Here is a 16,674-nt window from a genome sequence, read left to right as displayed (position 1 = left end):
TTTTAATTAAAGCAGACTAAAGGTTCCTTTTTATTTTCATATGTATTATGCCTAATTTTTAAAACTTTGGAGTGATACTTCTTTCATGGTAAAATCTAAATTACACAATGGGATAGGAACCATATCTGAGGGCAAGCATGGGCTAAGTAGGGGGAATATGATAATACTTTAAAATGACATACTTTTATGTGTTAATTACATATATATTTTGAGTACGATCCTACTAATTTGGGTTTTTTATGGTTTTTTATCTTGTAAGGACTAAATTGAAGGCAAAAAGAAATTTGGGAGCAAAAAGCGTGAATTTAAAGACAGAATGGGTCAGCATGCGAAATAGGGAAAAAGTGGTGTCAAAAATACAAAGTGTGAAAGACTTGGGGCAAAAATTCAAAGAAGATATTTATGAAAATAAGACTTTATTTAAATTTGAATTTTATTTTTAGAATTATTGTTAGGATTATTATGATATTATTTAGATTTAATTTCAAATTATATTTTTTATTATCTTCTAGAGTTTAAATAGAAAAAAATAGGTTTTTTATGTACTATAAATAGTGAATGGAGTGACATGAATATTCACTCATCATTTCTGTAAAAAAACTCCTTCCCCCTAAGGCTCTTAGCCTTTTTTGTTCTTTTTATTTTTCAATAAAATTTCATTCCATTAAACTTGTGTTTTTTACTCGAAAAGCATGAGCCACTAAACTCATCTAGCCAAAGGTTATCAAGGCTCCTCCAAAAAAGTTCATGAGGCTTAGAATCGACAGTTAGCCCTTCTAAACTAGTATTCATCATTTCTCTGCATTACGGGACTGACGCTTCTATCCGTGTCCTTCCAAAAGTAATATTTTCATCTTGTATAAAGGCGGTCGCTTTGTATGTTTTAAGAAGGGCCTGACATTCGCCATTGAGAAATGATGATCTAGTGATATTTTCATCTTGCTAACTAACTGCGTCAGTGATTGTCGAGCCCAATAGATGAAAGGGTGTGGCATTCGCCATTGAGAAATGTTGATCTAGTGTAAGACTATCCTCGAAAAGTAATAGTTTGCTAGAGTCAGGTTCCTCTAAATTGTAAGGCTAAAACCTAAGTGAAGCTGGTGGTCATAAGCGTCCTCTTCCACTATAACTGACTTATTCATTCATGAGAAGGATCACCTAAAAGCCTATGATTGAATCTAAGGAAGATCGAGATAATTGGAGGCTGAAACCCCTCAAATCAAAAAACCTCTTCCCTTAACTCTGTTTCTTTTTACAATTGCAATTTCAATTTATTCAATTTCAACTCGTCCATATTTTTAATTTTGTTTTTTTTATTTTTTCCCAGGTCAGACGTTTTTCTTGGGCACGACTATACCCAAGATTTCGAGAAACAAGAAGTTGTAGCAATCCAGTCCCTTAGGATTTGACCCTACTTCCCTTATACTATTCTTTTCATTTTTTCTCAGGGATAATTTATTTTTGGTGCTTTAAATGACACACCAGTTAGACACCAGAAAAAATGGGTGAAGATCATGTTTTGAATTGTTAAGACATAGAATGCAGTTCAATCTTCAAATCCCTTATGTTCGACAACTTCAACTTCACCTATTAGAAAGCAAGTATGAAGGTGCTTATTAAGTCCATAGATAAGAAGGAAAGAAAGGTAGTGCTTACTAGTTAAAACCTCAAACTACAAATATTAATGATATAAGGACACCCAAGCCAGAGACCACTTGGACTATAACAACCCATTTTCAATGGTGTCAGAAATAGTAGTTTTAGGACCATACTTCTGACAAGTGAGACAATAAATATTATTTATTTAATATTTACGAGTATTTGTTTGAGTCATATAAAAATATGGTTAAGAAATTTTAACATTTAAATAGCTAATTAGGTAAAATGGACTAAATTGTAAAAGCTGCAAAAGTGAGTTTCCATAAAATTAAAGGTGTTAATTTAATATGGAAATAAGGTTGGATGGATTTATTAGGTAATTTTACCTTTGGTTGTTTAATAGACAATTTTATACACACATTTTAGTTATATTATATGTTGTTTTAAGGGCAAAATAGTATTTAAGTAAATTACTAACATAAGCAAATAGTAAAAGTTATCATCTTCTTCCTTTCATTTTGTTTTGAAACAGAAAAATTCAGCCAAACCTAGGAAGCACTCAGACAAGTTGTATTTTTGTGCATGCAAGTATTTTGTAACCCATTTTTCATTATTTTTATGTTTTTGAAGTTGTTTTAGCTTAATCTAGCTAGCCTAGAGGCTAATTTGTGAAATTTTTAAAATTTTAGGGATTTACCATGAATGATTTATATGTGTTTGTGAACTTAGTTGATTGATTCATGAGTTTGATAGCTAAATAGGACTAGTTTGTAAAGTAGTTTTGTTAATTTTAATGTTTAAGGATTAAATTGTTTAAATCGTAAAACTTCATGAAATTTTTGTAAAAACATGATAAATATGGGTTGTAAAGGGTCCTTAAGAGATTTTACTAGCATGAATAGAGGTTAAAAATGGTTAATTTGCAAGTTTCGGGTTTATAGACTAAATTGCATAAAAGGTAAAATATTGGGGTAATTTTGTAAATTTATAATAAAAGGGCCTATGAGTATAAGTTTGTTTATTTAGGCTATTTGAATTGTTCAATTGAATGGAAATTATTATCTAGATCAAGTAACAAATAAATTAGACTCAAATCGTAGAAAAGCCAAAGTAACAATATAGTCATTGGTTTCATGTCCGTAATCGTTTTTGTACAGGTAAGTTCATATATTGATTAATTTTGTTAATTGTTATTTTGGTTTAATTATTGATTAAGGTTGTGCTTTATATAGATTTAGTTGATTGTGTAATGTTAACTAGTGATTTGGATTGAATTATAATGTTAATTAAATTGATGATTATGTTTGAAAATGTGGATTTCAAGGATGTATGTTTGACAAGTTATAATGGAGTGAAGATAAAGGATTTGGATATATAATTTGTCTCGTTCGAATCTTGTGAATACTTAGGATACAAATGACATGTCATTAGAGGTTATACAGTTTCGGGTGTTGGTTTTATTTGTCCTAGCGATGGTTGAGGTCCTACATTTGTTGCGGATTCTCCACAACTCATGTGAGCAGACCCATTTTACAGCTCATGTGAGCATTATAGATATAGTCATAGTTATAGATACAGACACACTTTGTGTGAGCATTGTTCCCGTGTATCCGATGTTGTTTCATTTGGTTCAACGGGTAATAAAGGCTTAGTGGAATAATCGTAATTACAAGATGTGTTATATAACATTGATGGATGAAATGGAAAAGGGTTGTATGAATTCTTTGAAATATATGTATGTTACATATTAAAGATGTAATGAATGTGATGTATATGGATATGCTCCAAAAATATGTTTCTTGATATGGATAGATTTTATGTTCATTATTGAACTCACTAACTTGTGAGGTTGGTGTTGTAAATAGGTAATGAATAATCTTATGAGCATGCCAATGGAATATTGTATGAATTATATAAATTGAGCTTATTTGGTAAGTTTACGTTTAAGATTTATACGAGCTTATTAAGCACTAGTTCTTACGTTAGTTGTTTTTCTTTTCTTGTAGATCATCGGAAATCTCGATCAGTTGGAACCTAGTCAGAGCACATACACACTATCCGTCTGTCATTTTGGTAGACGTTTTAGTTATTTTGTTGATCGTTATAAATGACATGTAATAGGAGTTTTTATGTTATTTTGCCAATATGATGTGGTTTAAGCTTACTTGTATATATGACTTTTTTTTTGGCTTGTAAATGTCTATGTATATGTGTTTTTGGTCAATTTGTTTAGGCTTCTTGAAAGTGAATAGGTTGTGGTGGAATGTAATGTGAATGGTATATTGGTTAATCTAGTATGTTTGTTATATGTTTAAGATATGAACTTGTAGCATTGAATTTGAAATAGTTTGGTGTATGAATTGTTGTGTCAAATGATGGCATATTGGTTAAGCATTTAGGATGAATGTATTACTATGTTTTAAGCTTGTTTGAATGTGTTTTGAAGGCATATAAATGGATGAATTTGGTTTGGCTTGGCACTTAAGAAAAGGGCTTTGTTGTAACACCCTATACTTGGCTCAGACATTGAGCCCGAATATCAGGATGTCACACCACCGTTACACATCACATGCAATTCATATGGTCTCATTATTAAGAAAATATCTTTCATTTTAGCTTCACAATAATTACAAGACATACATATTCCAGTTATCAGTAAAACATGTTGAACATTCACCAAACATGCTTAAAACAGGAATTAAACATGCATTAGAACCACTTAGCAAAATTTCCAAAATAATCATGTAGGTATCGATACTGAAACTGAGGTATCGATAGTTTTCTTACATGGTATTGATACTGCTTGAAAAATCGGTACCAGATCAGTATTTTTTTCTCACATAAAATTAAAACACAAGAAAATATCTGTACATTTAAAAAAGTATTAGTTTTATTACCCCAAGTATCGATACTCGTGATAAGATATTGATACCAAATTACAATACTGACTTTCTGCGCATTGAAAAACCATGGAGGTAGCATTTTGAAACCCGAATACCGATACATCTACTCCAAACCACAAAAATACCGCAGTTTAAAACAATCAATCCGATCTAACTTAAGTTCATTCAACATGCAGCTTATACCACATCAACAATCGTCAAAACAGCTACAATATCAGTTCAAAACATCAAAAATATGTCCGAACAAGAATCAACATATCAAGATCCAAGTCCTTAAGTCTACAGCAAACAAATCATGAAAACATCCTAAATATCATCGCAAAACCAATAAAAGTTCTACCACATTGCCTTTATTTCCCATAACAAAAACAAATAAATAAACACCTATGAAATAATGCGAAAGTTTGGCTTGGATTACCCCATCGGAACCACACCACTTAAACCAAAACCCAACTAATCTGTAATGGTTTAAAAAGGAGTGGGTGAGCTTAACAAACTCAGTGAATGATCAGAATAACTACCATGCAAACATGTCATCATGCATTAACAAATAACTAACTAGCACAATTACAATAGTCACAACTTTAGTGTCATATTATACTTATTCATGTTTAACTTATTGGTTCACTTACATATTAACCACGTACTCTTTTAAACACATATCACAATATTCATAAACACATTTATTGATAATTTGACAGTTTAGCTATGAAACACAAAAGTGGGCTCTATCATCACACATTGGATACACGGATCTCCAACACACTAAATGACTCATGGAGTCGAACATATCCCAAAAAGTGAAGCGTATAGCTAGCACTCTCTAACACACTAAACATGTCTTGGTGAATGGAGCTTAGCTCACATTCCCTTATCTCTCCAAATCTGTCTCGAGCATTAACGCCCCAAAAACACAACACATATGGGTGAGTACTCACAATCCTATGGCATGCCAACTATATCCAATGGTCTCAAACATCACAAGGCCAAAATGTTTGTAATTGGCACACGTAATTACTTACCATTTTTTGTACTTTATCCCTGCATAATCACATTATAAATACAACATAATCACTTTCATATGACACATATAACATGGACATAATCAATTCTTTCACAATAGCCATCATAAGCTTATTACACATATCACAATATCACATTTTAATCCACAAATTCACAACACATTTTCACATATGAAATCATGAGTATGAGAAAACTTACACTCGAAATTTAGAGTAGGGATTTAGGCTACTTCTAAATTCCCATTTAATGCAATAAATCATGTCTACAAGTAGCGATTCCAACACTCACAAATTACGTTTTCACCGAAATGCCGAAAACCCAAACTAGCCTTTCCTTAATTTGTAGAAGGTCTTAACGAGTCTGAAGCTTCAACACAATAAATCACATAATATTATAATCAACAATCAGCTAAAAACTCACTTCAAGCAATCAAAGTCATAAGCCTAAGCTAAGTTCTCATGTAACTGAAACCTTTAACATAGCAAACTTGAATTCCAATTATCTCGGTCTACACTTAAATTTTTTTTACCTAAAACGAATTCCACTCATCTAATTATTCACCTACGGTAGATTCTCAACCTTTAAACAAAAATTTTCAACAAGTTATGGCCATTTTTACTAAAATTCATTAAAACGTTGGAAATCTTTAATGAAACTTTAAACTCAGTTTAGAAAACTTCCAATTACGTCAAACTAATTGAAAAACACTTTGAAACCACGTTTTTACCCAAAATCCACCATTAATGACCCAATTTTTTACTTTTATTCAAAACATGCGATTTAACAGCTAAAAATTCAATTTAAAAGATCAGATAACATTTAAAACTAACTAGGAATCGAATCGTTACCTTAGTTGATGAAAAACCAAGCGTTTGATCGAAAATTTGAAAAACTCAAAAACTCAACCATGGAAAATCTATGGTGTTTTGAGTGTTTTTCTTGAAATACTATGGAGGTTTAATGTTGGGAGAATGAAAGAAATCAAGGGAATAGAGTTTGGGAACCAAAATTTGAATAGGAAGAGCTTGGGAGAGCAAGGGACGACAAACAAAAGAAAAGGGTGAAAACTATCGTGAAAACTGTAGGTGAGGGGAAGAAAATAGGGTGAAAATCAAAATTTGGTTTAATTGCTTTTTAAAAACTCACAAACCGAACCCTTTTACAAACCAGTATTTATTTCAAAATTGAAAGTCTTTTGAACATTATGTCAAAAATTGTTTTAATTTTCAAAATGCCATAAACAAAAACATTTTCGAATATCATGCTAACGAAATTCCCAAGTTCACTAGAGCTAAAATTCTTAAGATACTCCTAAAACTCCTAGGCCCAATTTTGGGGTGTGACATTTGTTTTTGCTTGTTTTGGAAGGATTTTAGGTGCACATGGTTGTCACATGGCCGTCTGCCATACATAGGCACACCACACGATCATCTGTTATTTTTATTTTTGTTGCAGGTTTTTCCACACGAAAGCAAGATGTTACACGGCATAGCGACATAACCGTATGACCCTGAGTTACACGGGCACAGTTTGTTACACGGTTTGGCCACACAGACATGTCCCTGAGCCACACGGCCGTGTGACCTCTGTTTCTAAAATTTTCACTTTTTTCATATTTTTCTATTTTGTTCCAAATTAATCCCTGATTGTTTCTAAGTTGATTTTTAGGTCCCATAAACTCGGTTTAAGGCCTATAAATGTAAATATGCTATGAATGATATGCAGTTTAAATGTTTGGTATTTAAATTAATATTTGAAAGGTTTTATGCTGTCATTAGATTTGTTATATGCTGTAATACTCCGTAACCCTAGTCTGGTGACGGAGACGAGTTAGGGGTGTTACATGAACCATAAATGAGGATAAGGTTGTTAACTATAACTCTAATTCGTTAAACGCCATTTGCAATGAAACAGACCCCTAGGAATTCAAGAGAATCTTCAAGTGCACCACTTTTCGACTTAGATCATACTTAAAACAATACATAAAGGAACTTTTATTGTCAAGCAATCCAAAGTTCAAGTGCACCACTGCTCGACTTAGAAACATTTTTTAAATTGTATGCAAAATTATGTGACATCTCTAATCAAGATTTTACCCAAGGCGGAGAGTATTCTAGTGCATAGTTGGTGAGGAAGGCACCTAAATTTCTCCTTGAATAATTCTACATCAAGGTGACTACTATAAACGAGGCTAAAAACATCATGCAATGAGGATTTATGAACTGATAAGGTCCTTGTAAATGTTCAAGATGAATCTTGAGGACTCTTAGAAGTACAAAGTCAAGACAGAAAAGAACATGGCTTAATACAATTTTTGGCCCTTGTATTCTAGTGAAATTCTCACTTTGGTCTTTTTACTATTTTTCAATCACTTTGCCCCTTCTACTTTCATTTCCTTCTCAAGTTAGCCCCTCCAACTATTTCCGATAAAAAAATTAAACATCCAATGACACGTTGCCACGTGCAAAAAAAATTATAAAATCTACTTAAATATTAAAAAATCATAAAAAAAATTCCCAAAAACAAGAAAACTTAGAAAATTATAAAAACTAAAAAAATCATAATATATTTTTGAAAATTATAAAAAAAATGTTTTTTTAATATTTAAAAAACTAAAAAATCATTAAAATTCCAAAAAAATAACATAATTGTTCTAAATATTTTATTATTTAGCGGATGTCCATCAAGATTAAGATAACCTTTGATAAAATTATTTTAATACAACAAATAAAATGTTTTTGAATAAAAATTATTTTTAAACAAAGAATTGATAAATTTCAAAGTAAAAATCCATTTTCAAAATCCTTATAAACTCCAAATACTTTGATAAATACTTTGAATACTTAGAAAATATTTTGGAGAAATTTAAAAACCTTTGAAATTGTTTTGAGCAAGTGAAAAACTGCTCAAAACAAAGAGTATCAATATTTTTCATTAAGTATCGATACCTAGAAATTTTTATCAAAACCTTTTCTGGTACCGATACGAAAATGTCATTCTGGAATTTTTTATCAAAGTAAAAATATTTATACTTATCATTATGTATCAATACCGTGATATTTTTATCGATACATTTTTCAGTGTCGATACGAAATTGACATTCTGACTTTGGGGTAAATTTTGAGCAGTAGTATTAAGTATCGATACTTGTAATTATGTATTGATACTTATTAAAAATTTATCGATACCCTCTCCTGGTATCGATATGGTTTTAAAGTTCGATGTTTTGAAAATTGTTCAAAAATTTACCCCAGTACCGATACCTGTCAAATATTATTGATACCTTCAATCAAGTATCGAAAAACTTCATTGGGTATTGATGTAAATAGGGTTAATGGTTACTAAATTGATACATTAAATGCTAATAGTATCGATATCTATAAAAAAGTATCAATATCGTTTGTTGTAGGTGACATAAATGCACTGATATTTTCATCCCCAACAACTCTATTCAATATCCCAACAACCACAACATTGGAAATCAATTTGGGAGTATAAATACCAGCTTCAAAAGGTTCTACAATAATAAGAGAGACCAAAAAGCTTAAAGTGTCATTCTATTAACCTAAGATCTCAAATTTTCATATCTTTTGTATATGCACTATAAATCCTCGTGTTCTTTGTCTCATAATTTTCTCTTTGTTTCCACAAATTTTTAAAAGGTCAATTCACCCCCTCTTGATTAATTCGGTTGAGTTATCGAGCTAACAGTATGACATATCGTGAATGTGTTTAACATGTAAATGTTTGTTTGAATGATCATTTTATTGTTTGCTTAAATGTAATTGCTCTGACAATGAATATGGCATTTCGTTATTTGGACCCGACGATTGAGTTGGACAAAGGTGTTACATTTACACTTGCAATACATTCAATAACTTTTCTCACTCTCAATATATATTACTTGAAAAGCATTCATGTGAATGTGATTTCCCTTTGTTTCACTATTTATAAGTGTTGAATATTTCAATTATTTTGTAATTATCCCTTTTCTTTTTAACTCTGGTTGGAGAAAGAGGACTATAACTAGAGGTTGAAATGTTTCATTATGAACATTCCTCTTCATTATCACTCCACGACGTACCATTTTATTAGTGCATAATATTAGTTATCTTAATAAAAAAAATTCTTCTCTTTCTATAGCTAATATTAAACTTAAATAGAGCATCTATACTATTATTTAAATATTTATATTATTATTTTTTTATTTTACATTTTTAATGAAAACCAACGTATATTTGCATATATTTATTTAAATATATGACATCAACAACTATAAAATCTTTTCTTTACAACTCTAACCAAAAAAACTTTATTTTAATTTTTTTATATATTTTAATGTTATTATAGTCACATTGTATATGCTGATAATATTATTTATTGAGTTAATGTTACAAATTAACTCAAGACCAACTAAAAAAAATGACATTATTATGATAAACAATTGAGTACATTTAATATTATTAATCTAATGTGTTTACATATTTAAATTTATTTTTACTCGCAATTTAACAAATTTTTTATTTTAAATTTATATATAATGCATATGTGTTATTATTATTAATTTTAATTCTTACAAAGCATTATTTATTATCACGTGTGTTCTAAATACGCAATCTTCACACACTGATATATCTTCTAGTATAAATAATCTTTTTATCATTAAAATTTACAACAGTTGAAATCAACCGACTTGTTTCCTGTACCCAACCGCTTGTTTCTTTACTCAAATGTCTCGGCGTTCAAACTTCAAAATGGAGGATGCTAGTAGAAAGGAGAAACCGTTGGCCGATCATTATCCAAAACATGGTGATGATCCACAAACGCTTTCCCGACAAAATCAGTTTGTTCTTCCACTGCCTATCCATCTCTCTACTCAAAAAGGTTACTGTCACACCATGCCATGTTAAATGAATATGCAATAAAGAGAATTGACACCACTGCATTTACAAGCAAAGTTGCATGGGAACTGTAATAGCATAAAGGGTTAATGTTCCCTGAAAAGCTTACCCTTATCAACCTGGAAGGGACTTAGATGTAGCCATTTAGGTCACATTTCAGAGCCTTCACCGTAGCTACCTTCAACCAGTTACACCAACAACATCCATCATTATCACAAAATTTGCAGGAACAAGCTCTGAAAACCAAGATTCTAAGGAGATATGGTAAGTATATGCTTAACAAAATCTTTCTTCATAATCACCCTCTTTAACATATGAACCAAAAGACGATCACCCTCTTTAACAGAGGGCAACATTGAGTGATCTCCAGAACAACTCAAAAGATTATTGACCAAGTTATCGCCTTTCATAGCCTTAACACTACATGAAATGCTGTTGACCGAGTTGATCAACAGGCAAAACTTCAAATATAAAATCCACCGCATTTTATGCAAGAAAACAAATCAACAGTTGCATCGACAAAGAAATAACAATAAATTTTCCAATGCCCAGCCAATTTGAATAACCCAGGGAACTTCAGGCATACAAGAAGTACTAAACACCAACAATTAACACAATTTATTCCTTTTAGCATTACTATATATAAACAACTTCATGTTTTGTTTATCAAGCTATAGAAATATCAAGATTTCCAAAACTTAGATACAACAAGATGAACCCAAAACAAATAACTATGGGAAAAGAAATATAGTCAGCAAGTTTTACATAAAATTCCCTGCTGCTCCTCTTAAACAGTTTGCTGGAACATAAACCGGTTTCTTGGATTATCATACGCTACATGGAGCATAAGCCATAAAAAATAAGGCCTTCAGAGTTAGTCTGCAGTCAGAAAGGATATTTACCACTCTAGAACTAGATGAAACTATTGATCATCAAACACCTTAAGTTTTAACATTCTACCGACGTGACAAGACCATAAATTTTGGTATGTGATGCCAAACTTGGGGAACTTAAACCTAAACAACTCTAACAAGAGTCAGGAAAGGTAAAAACGTGTGGAAAGCTTAAACTAAACTGAGCCATTAATACTAACAAACTGCTACCAATCCAAAAAGCCTCCAAGATTTAAGCCAGATTCAGCATCATCGTCAAAAGGGCTTAAATATAGTTCTAAAGTAAATGAAGAAGATACCTATATGATTAACCTTTTCAAACCTAAACTATAACTCTCATATTCCACACGACCACTTTGCAGCTTACAATGTGAAATCCTACAAGATTATTGGTGCACAAATGTAGAACAAATATAAATAGAGAACTAAGTAAGGGAAGCCAGTTTAATCCTCCACAAGATTACACCCTATGCGCATAAGCTTTCATTCATAAACTAAAGAAATTATCAAAGCTAAACATGTAAAACAAAGAATCTCTGAGAATTTAGAACCATACGCAGCACAAAAAACAGGGCTAACTGGATGCATAAATGTGGAATACTATAATTAAGATTAGAAATTCTTTTAGCAAATGGATTTTTCATGGATGTCAACTTATAACAGATTAACGTTCTATAAGCTCAGTATTTTGCCCAAAGTACATTAAAACATCTAAAATTGATATCAAATTCTCAACTGAATCGAAACCATAGTTCGAATTATAGCAGCCTAAAAATAAAAAAAGATGATGCCTTCAGTTCCAACTGGAAGGCCAGAATCCATGAATCCCATATCCAGTCTTCCAATTGTCCAAGAAAATCACTTTCTGCACCGCCCAAAAAGAAACGCAAATCGCAAAAACCATGGCCACACGCTTGGCTTTCGCGTTCTTAACATAAACAAGCAAATGGGTAACGAAAGCTAGCAATAATCCCACTATTGTATAAAGAAAACCCACCGCGAATCCTTCCGCCCCAAGCTGCATCCCCGATCCTTGGTAAAAGAAAATCAATTTGTTGGGATCGTTCCTATCCACCAAAAACATCGGCATTTTCCTTATTAGATTATGCATTGCACCTGAAACGCTGAAAAAATAAATAAAAACGGCGCCGGAAAGCCAAATCTTGGGATCGTGCAAGAGGGTTTCCCCGGCGAAGATCTTTTTAGCGATGAACGGAGAAGGGATCAACAAAAGGGCAACGATCAGACCCATTTGAGTTTTCGAGAGAATGGGAGGACGATGGACGGGACCCACGGTGAGTTTAGTTCTGGACTCAACGAATTCGGCCATTGACTCAGCCAATCGAGAAAAATCGCCCTGGTCCATCTGTTCCGACTCATCTTTCAACGATTTTGCGGTGGGGCCGACGAGGCGGATGTGGGGAAGGGAGTTGACGCCGAAGAGGTGGAAAGAAGATTGAGATTCGCGAAACTCGATGTCGGCGAAGAAGAGCTTGGTGTTGGAGTTGTTGTGGTTGGTGATGAAGGAAGAGGCGACGAGGGCGAATTCTTGGCGGAGCTCGCGGAGGTGGAGTTCGGTTTTGTCGTGGAGTTGGGTGGCGTCGAAGAAGATGAGGATAGAGTAAGGGCGAGGGATTTTGGGGGAGGTTAGGAATTTGGCAATGGTTCGGTCATCTAAGTGGATGACTCCTGATTTGGATTCGGACTGAAGGGCGCGGAGATCGGCTACCAGTTCTAATTCAGATTCAGATTCAGCAGTGGAAATAGCAAGGAATAGAGAAAGGGTGAAAAAGGAGAGTAAGAAGAGATAAGCAGAACTGGAAGGGATCGCCATTTCCTTGCTTAGCTTTCGGATTTGGGGATTGGCGACAAACAGCTTCGGTCTTAACGCTTCTCCGGTTTTAACATTCGTCTGGACAAGATGACTTTGACGCGTTGACTGACTTGACCTTGAGTTCCAGCTTAACGACGTCGTATCAGATGAAAGATCATTTAGGTCCATGTTCAGCTTAAAATGGGCTCGTTTGAATGGACCTTTGAAAGAATATCATATGAGCCAGCTCTAAGCTTTCAAAAAGAAAAATTGACAGCTGTGGGATTTGAACCCACGCCCTTTCGGACCAGAGCCTAAATCTGGCGCCTTAGACCACTCGGCCAAACTGTCCCTTTTTGCTTCGTGTTAAAACAGAAACATATTTATCTATATAGTTAAAGTCAAAGCTGGTGATGCACCAATTTGACAGCTAGAAGCCTACGACCTACAAGTAACTAGCAATAAGCTGATGAGCGTTGAAGTGATTGCTGTTTTTCACGTGCATAATCAAATTGCAAAGTAAGTGTTTTTCTTATTCCAAGTCAAGCATTTGGTTAAATTTTTATTGTTAATGGATTAAAAATTTTCATTTTTACTTAATAATGATGTTATATATCAGGTATTTCATTTTTTTTTGGAGTATCGCATTAATTTGTTGAAATGTCTTCATATTTGGCATCGACAGTTGCATATGATCTTCTTACTTCATTAAATCCATACTTTGGCATTCACTTTCAGTCCATCAAAAATGCAGCTTGTTGTGGGACCTTATGACCCCTAAAATTGGTCCCTAATGCCATGTGCTTGAGCACCTCTCCCAATCAACTATATAACAAGGTTTAGATTAGCATGTCTGGTCATGTTTACCAAGAAAGCAAGCTCTGCTTTTTCTGCTTTCTTTCCATTGCTTACGATTAAAAAAGGAAAATTTTGTTTTTAATTTGTAATCTAAGTCCTTTTTTACCTAAAGTTAAAGATTAAAGTGAGATTAATTTGCTTTAATTCAAAGTTTAAGCTGGTTGTTGGTCCCGAGTCCCGACCGCCAAATCCAGTGGTGAAATCCAAGATTTTCTGTGATTATTTTCAAGACAAACACAACAGTTCTTACATGTAAGAAATGGACCCACTCTCCATTTCTTTATACTGCCAATTCCTAATTGGAGGGCAGCCTGGCATTTCATTTATGTTCTCCATGGATCATTTATCTTACTTCATTTCCCTAAAATACCCTTCTTCACTTTGCAATTTGCATGATTTCTTGGATGGGTATATTGGTACATTCATCCAATTAATAGACCAAAATAAACCTTGGTTTATTGGTGTGCCGCTTCACACATGATCACATCAAGTGTCCAAATTCGAATACTCGGATATTTACCTCTCAAGATCCAGCAGAGAAGTGAGATCTCATCCTCTTCTTCCAAAAACAACACTTTGGGTCAACAAAATGGAGAAAGGGGTACTCTTCATTGCACTTCTAATATCTGCGTTTTACTCTTCATCTGAAGCAGCTGATTCACAAACTTCTTTCGAAGATAACTTCAGTATAATGTGGTCTGAAGATCATTTCAAGACCTCTGAAGATGGTCAGACCTGGTACCTCTCCTTGGACAAAGACACAGGTTTGATACAATTTGATTGCGTTAAACAGTAGTGTTTGGTTCTAATAACTTGCTTCAAATCCAGGATTTTAATCTGTTTCTATCTGCTTCTAGGTTGCGGGTTTCAAACCAAGCAAAGATACAGATTTGGGTGGTTTAGCATGAAACTGAAGTTGGTCGGAGGTGACTCTGCTGGCGTTGTAACAGCTTACTATGTATGTTTTCCTGACAGTTGTTTAAATATTTTGTAACATAAGAGTTGTGTTTTCCATAGCTGAAGTTTAAAGAGTGGTGCAGATGTGTTCTGAGAACGGGGCAGGGCCAGAACGAGATGAACTGGATTTTGAGTTCTTGGGGAATCGAACAGGGCAACCGTATTTAATACAGACAAACGTGTATAAAAATGGTGTTGGAGGCCGTGAAATGAGGCACATGCTTTGGTTCGACCCCACTGAAGAGTTTCATTCATATTCCATTCTATGGAACAACCACCAAATTGTGTAAGTCTCGTATTATATCTTATACTCATATCCGAATATATGCCTACTGAATTATTGCAAAACAGGTTTTTTGTGGATGAAGTTCCCATAAGAGTATTCAAAAACAATGGTGATGAGAAAAACGACTTCTTTCCCAATGAGAAGCCAATGTATTTGTTCTCCAGCATATGGAACGCAGATGAGTGGGCGACGAGAGGTGGGTTGGAGAAAACAGACTGGAAAAGAGCCCCATTTGTGTCGTCTTACAAGGATTTCAGCGTCGAGGGTTGCCAATGGGAAGACCCTTACCCTGCCTGTGTTTCCACCACCACCAAGAACTGGTGGGATCAGTACAAGGCTTGGCATTTATCTGATTCCCAGAAAATGGATTATGCTTGGGTGCAGAGGAGCCTTGTCATTTATGATTATTGCAAGGATAATGAACGGTATCCTAAATTGCCTGGAGAGTGTTCATTGAGCCCCTGGGAATAGGATCCTATATCATCAATTAAGATAAATTTTTGTTTCGATTTTATGGGATGTTTATATAATTTATTCAGTTGTCCTTATGATATGAGTTTGCATATTTGACCAGATCTATCTTTGGTTCACTATTTTTTAATAATACAGTTCATATATTTTGAAGAATTTCATGAGCAGAGTTTGATGATTTTTGTTCATTAAATAACAAAGTGTGTTGGTGCTCGATCTTTTTTCCCAGAGTTTCCCTTGCAAACTTACGTGTGTGTGTGCATTACATATAAAACAAGAAGAAATTGATTTAGAAACATATGCCCACCAAATTTCCCTCATTGGTATCAACCAGTTGTTATTGTAGCAGTTAGTTTTTAGCTAAAATGGCTACCATATGAAGATCAGTCTGCTACCATATGTATTCCTTCTTTGCAATCCCAGCTTGTTTTGCACACACCTGAAGTTTGTAATATATATATATACACTAGTATCAGGGTGACTATTTATTTCTGTAATATATATATATACACTAGTATCAGGGTGACTATTTATTTCTGTTAAACTATGAAGTACAAATTTGAAGGCTAAAATATACTCTAAACTTATTTTTGTTTTCAGAAATTTAGACACTTTCCTTTTGAATTTAAAAATTTAAATTCAATTATTATTACTATTAAAATTCTTCTATTAAATTCACTTGTGTGACATTTTGAAATTAAAAAAAAAACTTGGTAGTCCTAAGAAAAATAACATTGAAAAGTATATATAGATTTTTTCCTTAAAAACATTCATTCAAATTCGTCATTATAAAATAATTTTTCTTATTTGAATAGTGCTCCTAAGAAAAATTCACGCGTATATTTTGATTAGAATAGTTAACAATATTAAATATTTAGACTAACTAACGGCATTATGAAAGTAGAAGATCAAACTATGTCAAAAATAATGTATATAAATTAAATCCCAAGTTTCAACATAGTATGAAGTT

The 16,674-nt window shown here is 33.2% G+C and overlaps 2 protein-coding genes and 1 non-coding gene across 3 annotated transcripts; 1 reads left to right on the top strand and 2 right to left on the bottom strand.

Moving 5' to 3' along the window:
• Positions 1-11,902: 11,902 nt before the first annotated feature.
• LOC107901932 (probable dolichyl-diphosphooligosaccharide--protein glycosyltransferase subunit 3B) lies at positions 11,903-13,336 on the bottom strand. Its single transcript, XM_016828114.1, has one exon. It carries the CDS (start codon positions 13,319-13,321, stop codon positions 12,113-12,115), a length of 1,209 nt encoding a protein of 402 aa, XP_016683603.1. The 5' UTR covers positions 13,322-13,336; the 3' UTR covers positions 11,903-12,112.
• A 67-nt stretch (positions 13,337-13,403) lies between these two features.
• On the bottom strand, positions 13,404-13,483 carry TRNAL-UAG (transfer RNA leucine (anticodon UAG)). Its single transcript has one exon. It is a non-coding gene; the product is annotated as a tRNA-Leu (tRNA).
• Positions 13,484-14,454: 971 nt separating this feature from the next.
• LOC107901931 (probable xyloglucan endotransglucosylase/hydrolase protein 8) lies at positions 14,455-15,860 on the top strand. Its single transcript, XM_016828113.2, has 4 exons — positions 14,455-14,754; positions 14,848-14,948; positions 15,031-15,233; positions 15,299-15,860. The coding sequence occupies exons 1-4, from the start codon at positions 14,580-14,582 to the stop codon at positions 15,702-15,704; spliced, it is 885 nt and encodes a 294-aa protein (XP_016683602.2). The 5' UTR covers positions 14,455-14,579; the 3' UTR covers positions 15,705-15,860.
• The last annotated feature ends 814 nt before the right edge of the window (positions 15,861-16,674 follow it).

Source organism: Gossypium hirsutum, chromosome D06 (assembly GCF_007990345.1).
Source record: "Gossypium hirsutum isolate 1008001.06 chromosome D06, Gossypium_hirsutum_v2.1, whole genome shotgun sequence".
Taxonomy (NCBI): Eukaryota; Viridiplantae; Streptophyta; class Magnoliopsida; order Malvales; family Malvaceae; genus Gossypium; species Gossypium hirsutum.
This window is presented reverse-complemented; position numbering and strand designations above follow the sequence as displayed.

Bases quoted from the DNA above. Each gene is read 5' to 3' on its own strand.
- LOC107901932 (XM_016828114.1), bottom strand. From the start codon at position 13,321: ATGGACCTAAATGATCTTTCATCTGATACGACGTCGTTAAGCTGGAAC.
- LOC107901931 (XM_016828113.2), top strand. From the start codon at position 14,580: ATGGAGAAAGGGGTACTCTTCATTGCACTTCTAATATCTGCGTTTTAC. The intron at 14,949-15,030 runs GTATGTTTTCCT...AGAGTGGTGCAG, and splicing joins GCGTTGTAACAGCTTACTAT to ATGTGTTCTGAGAACGGGGC. The intron at 15,234-15,298 runs GTAAGTCTCGTA...ATTGCAAAACAG, and splicing joins TGGAACAACCACCAAATTGT to GTTTTTTGTGGATGAAGTTC.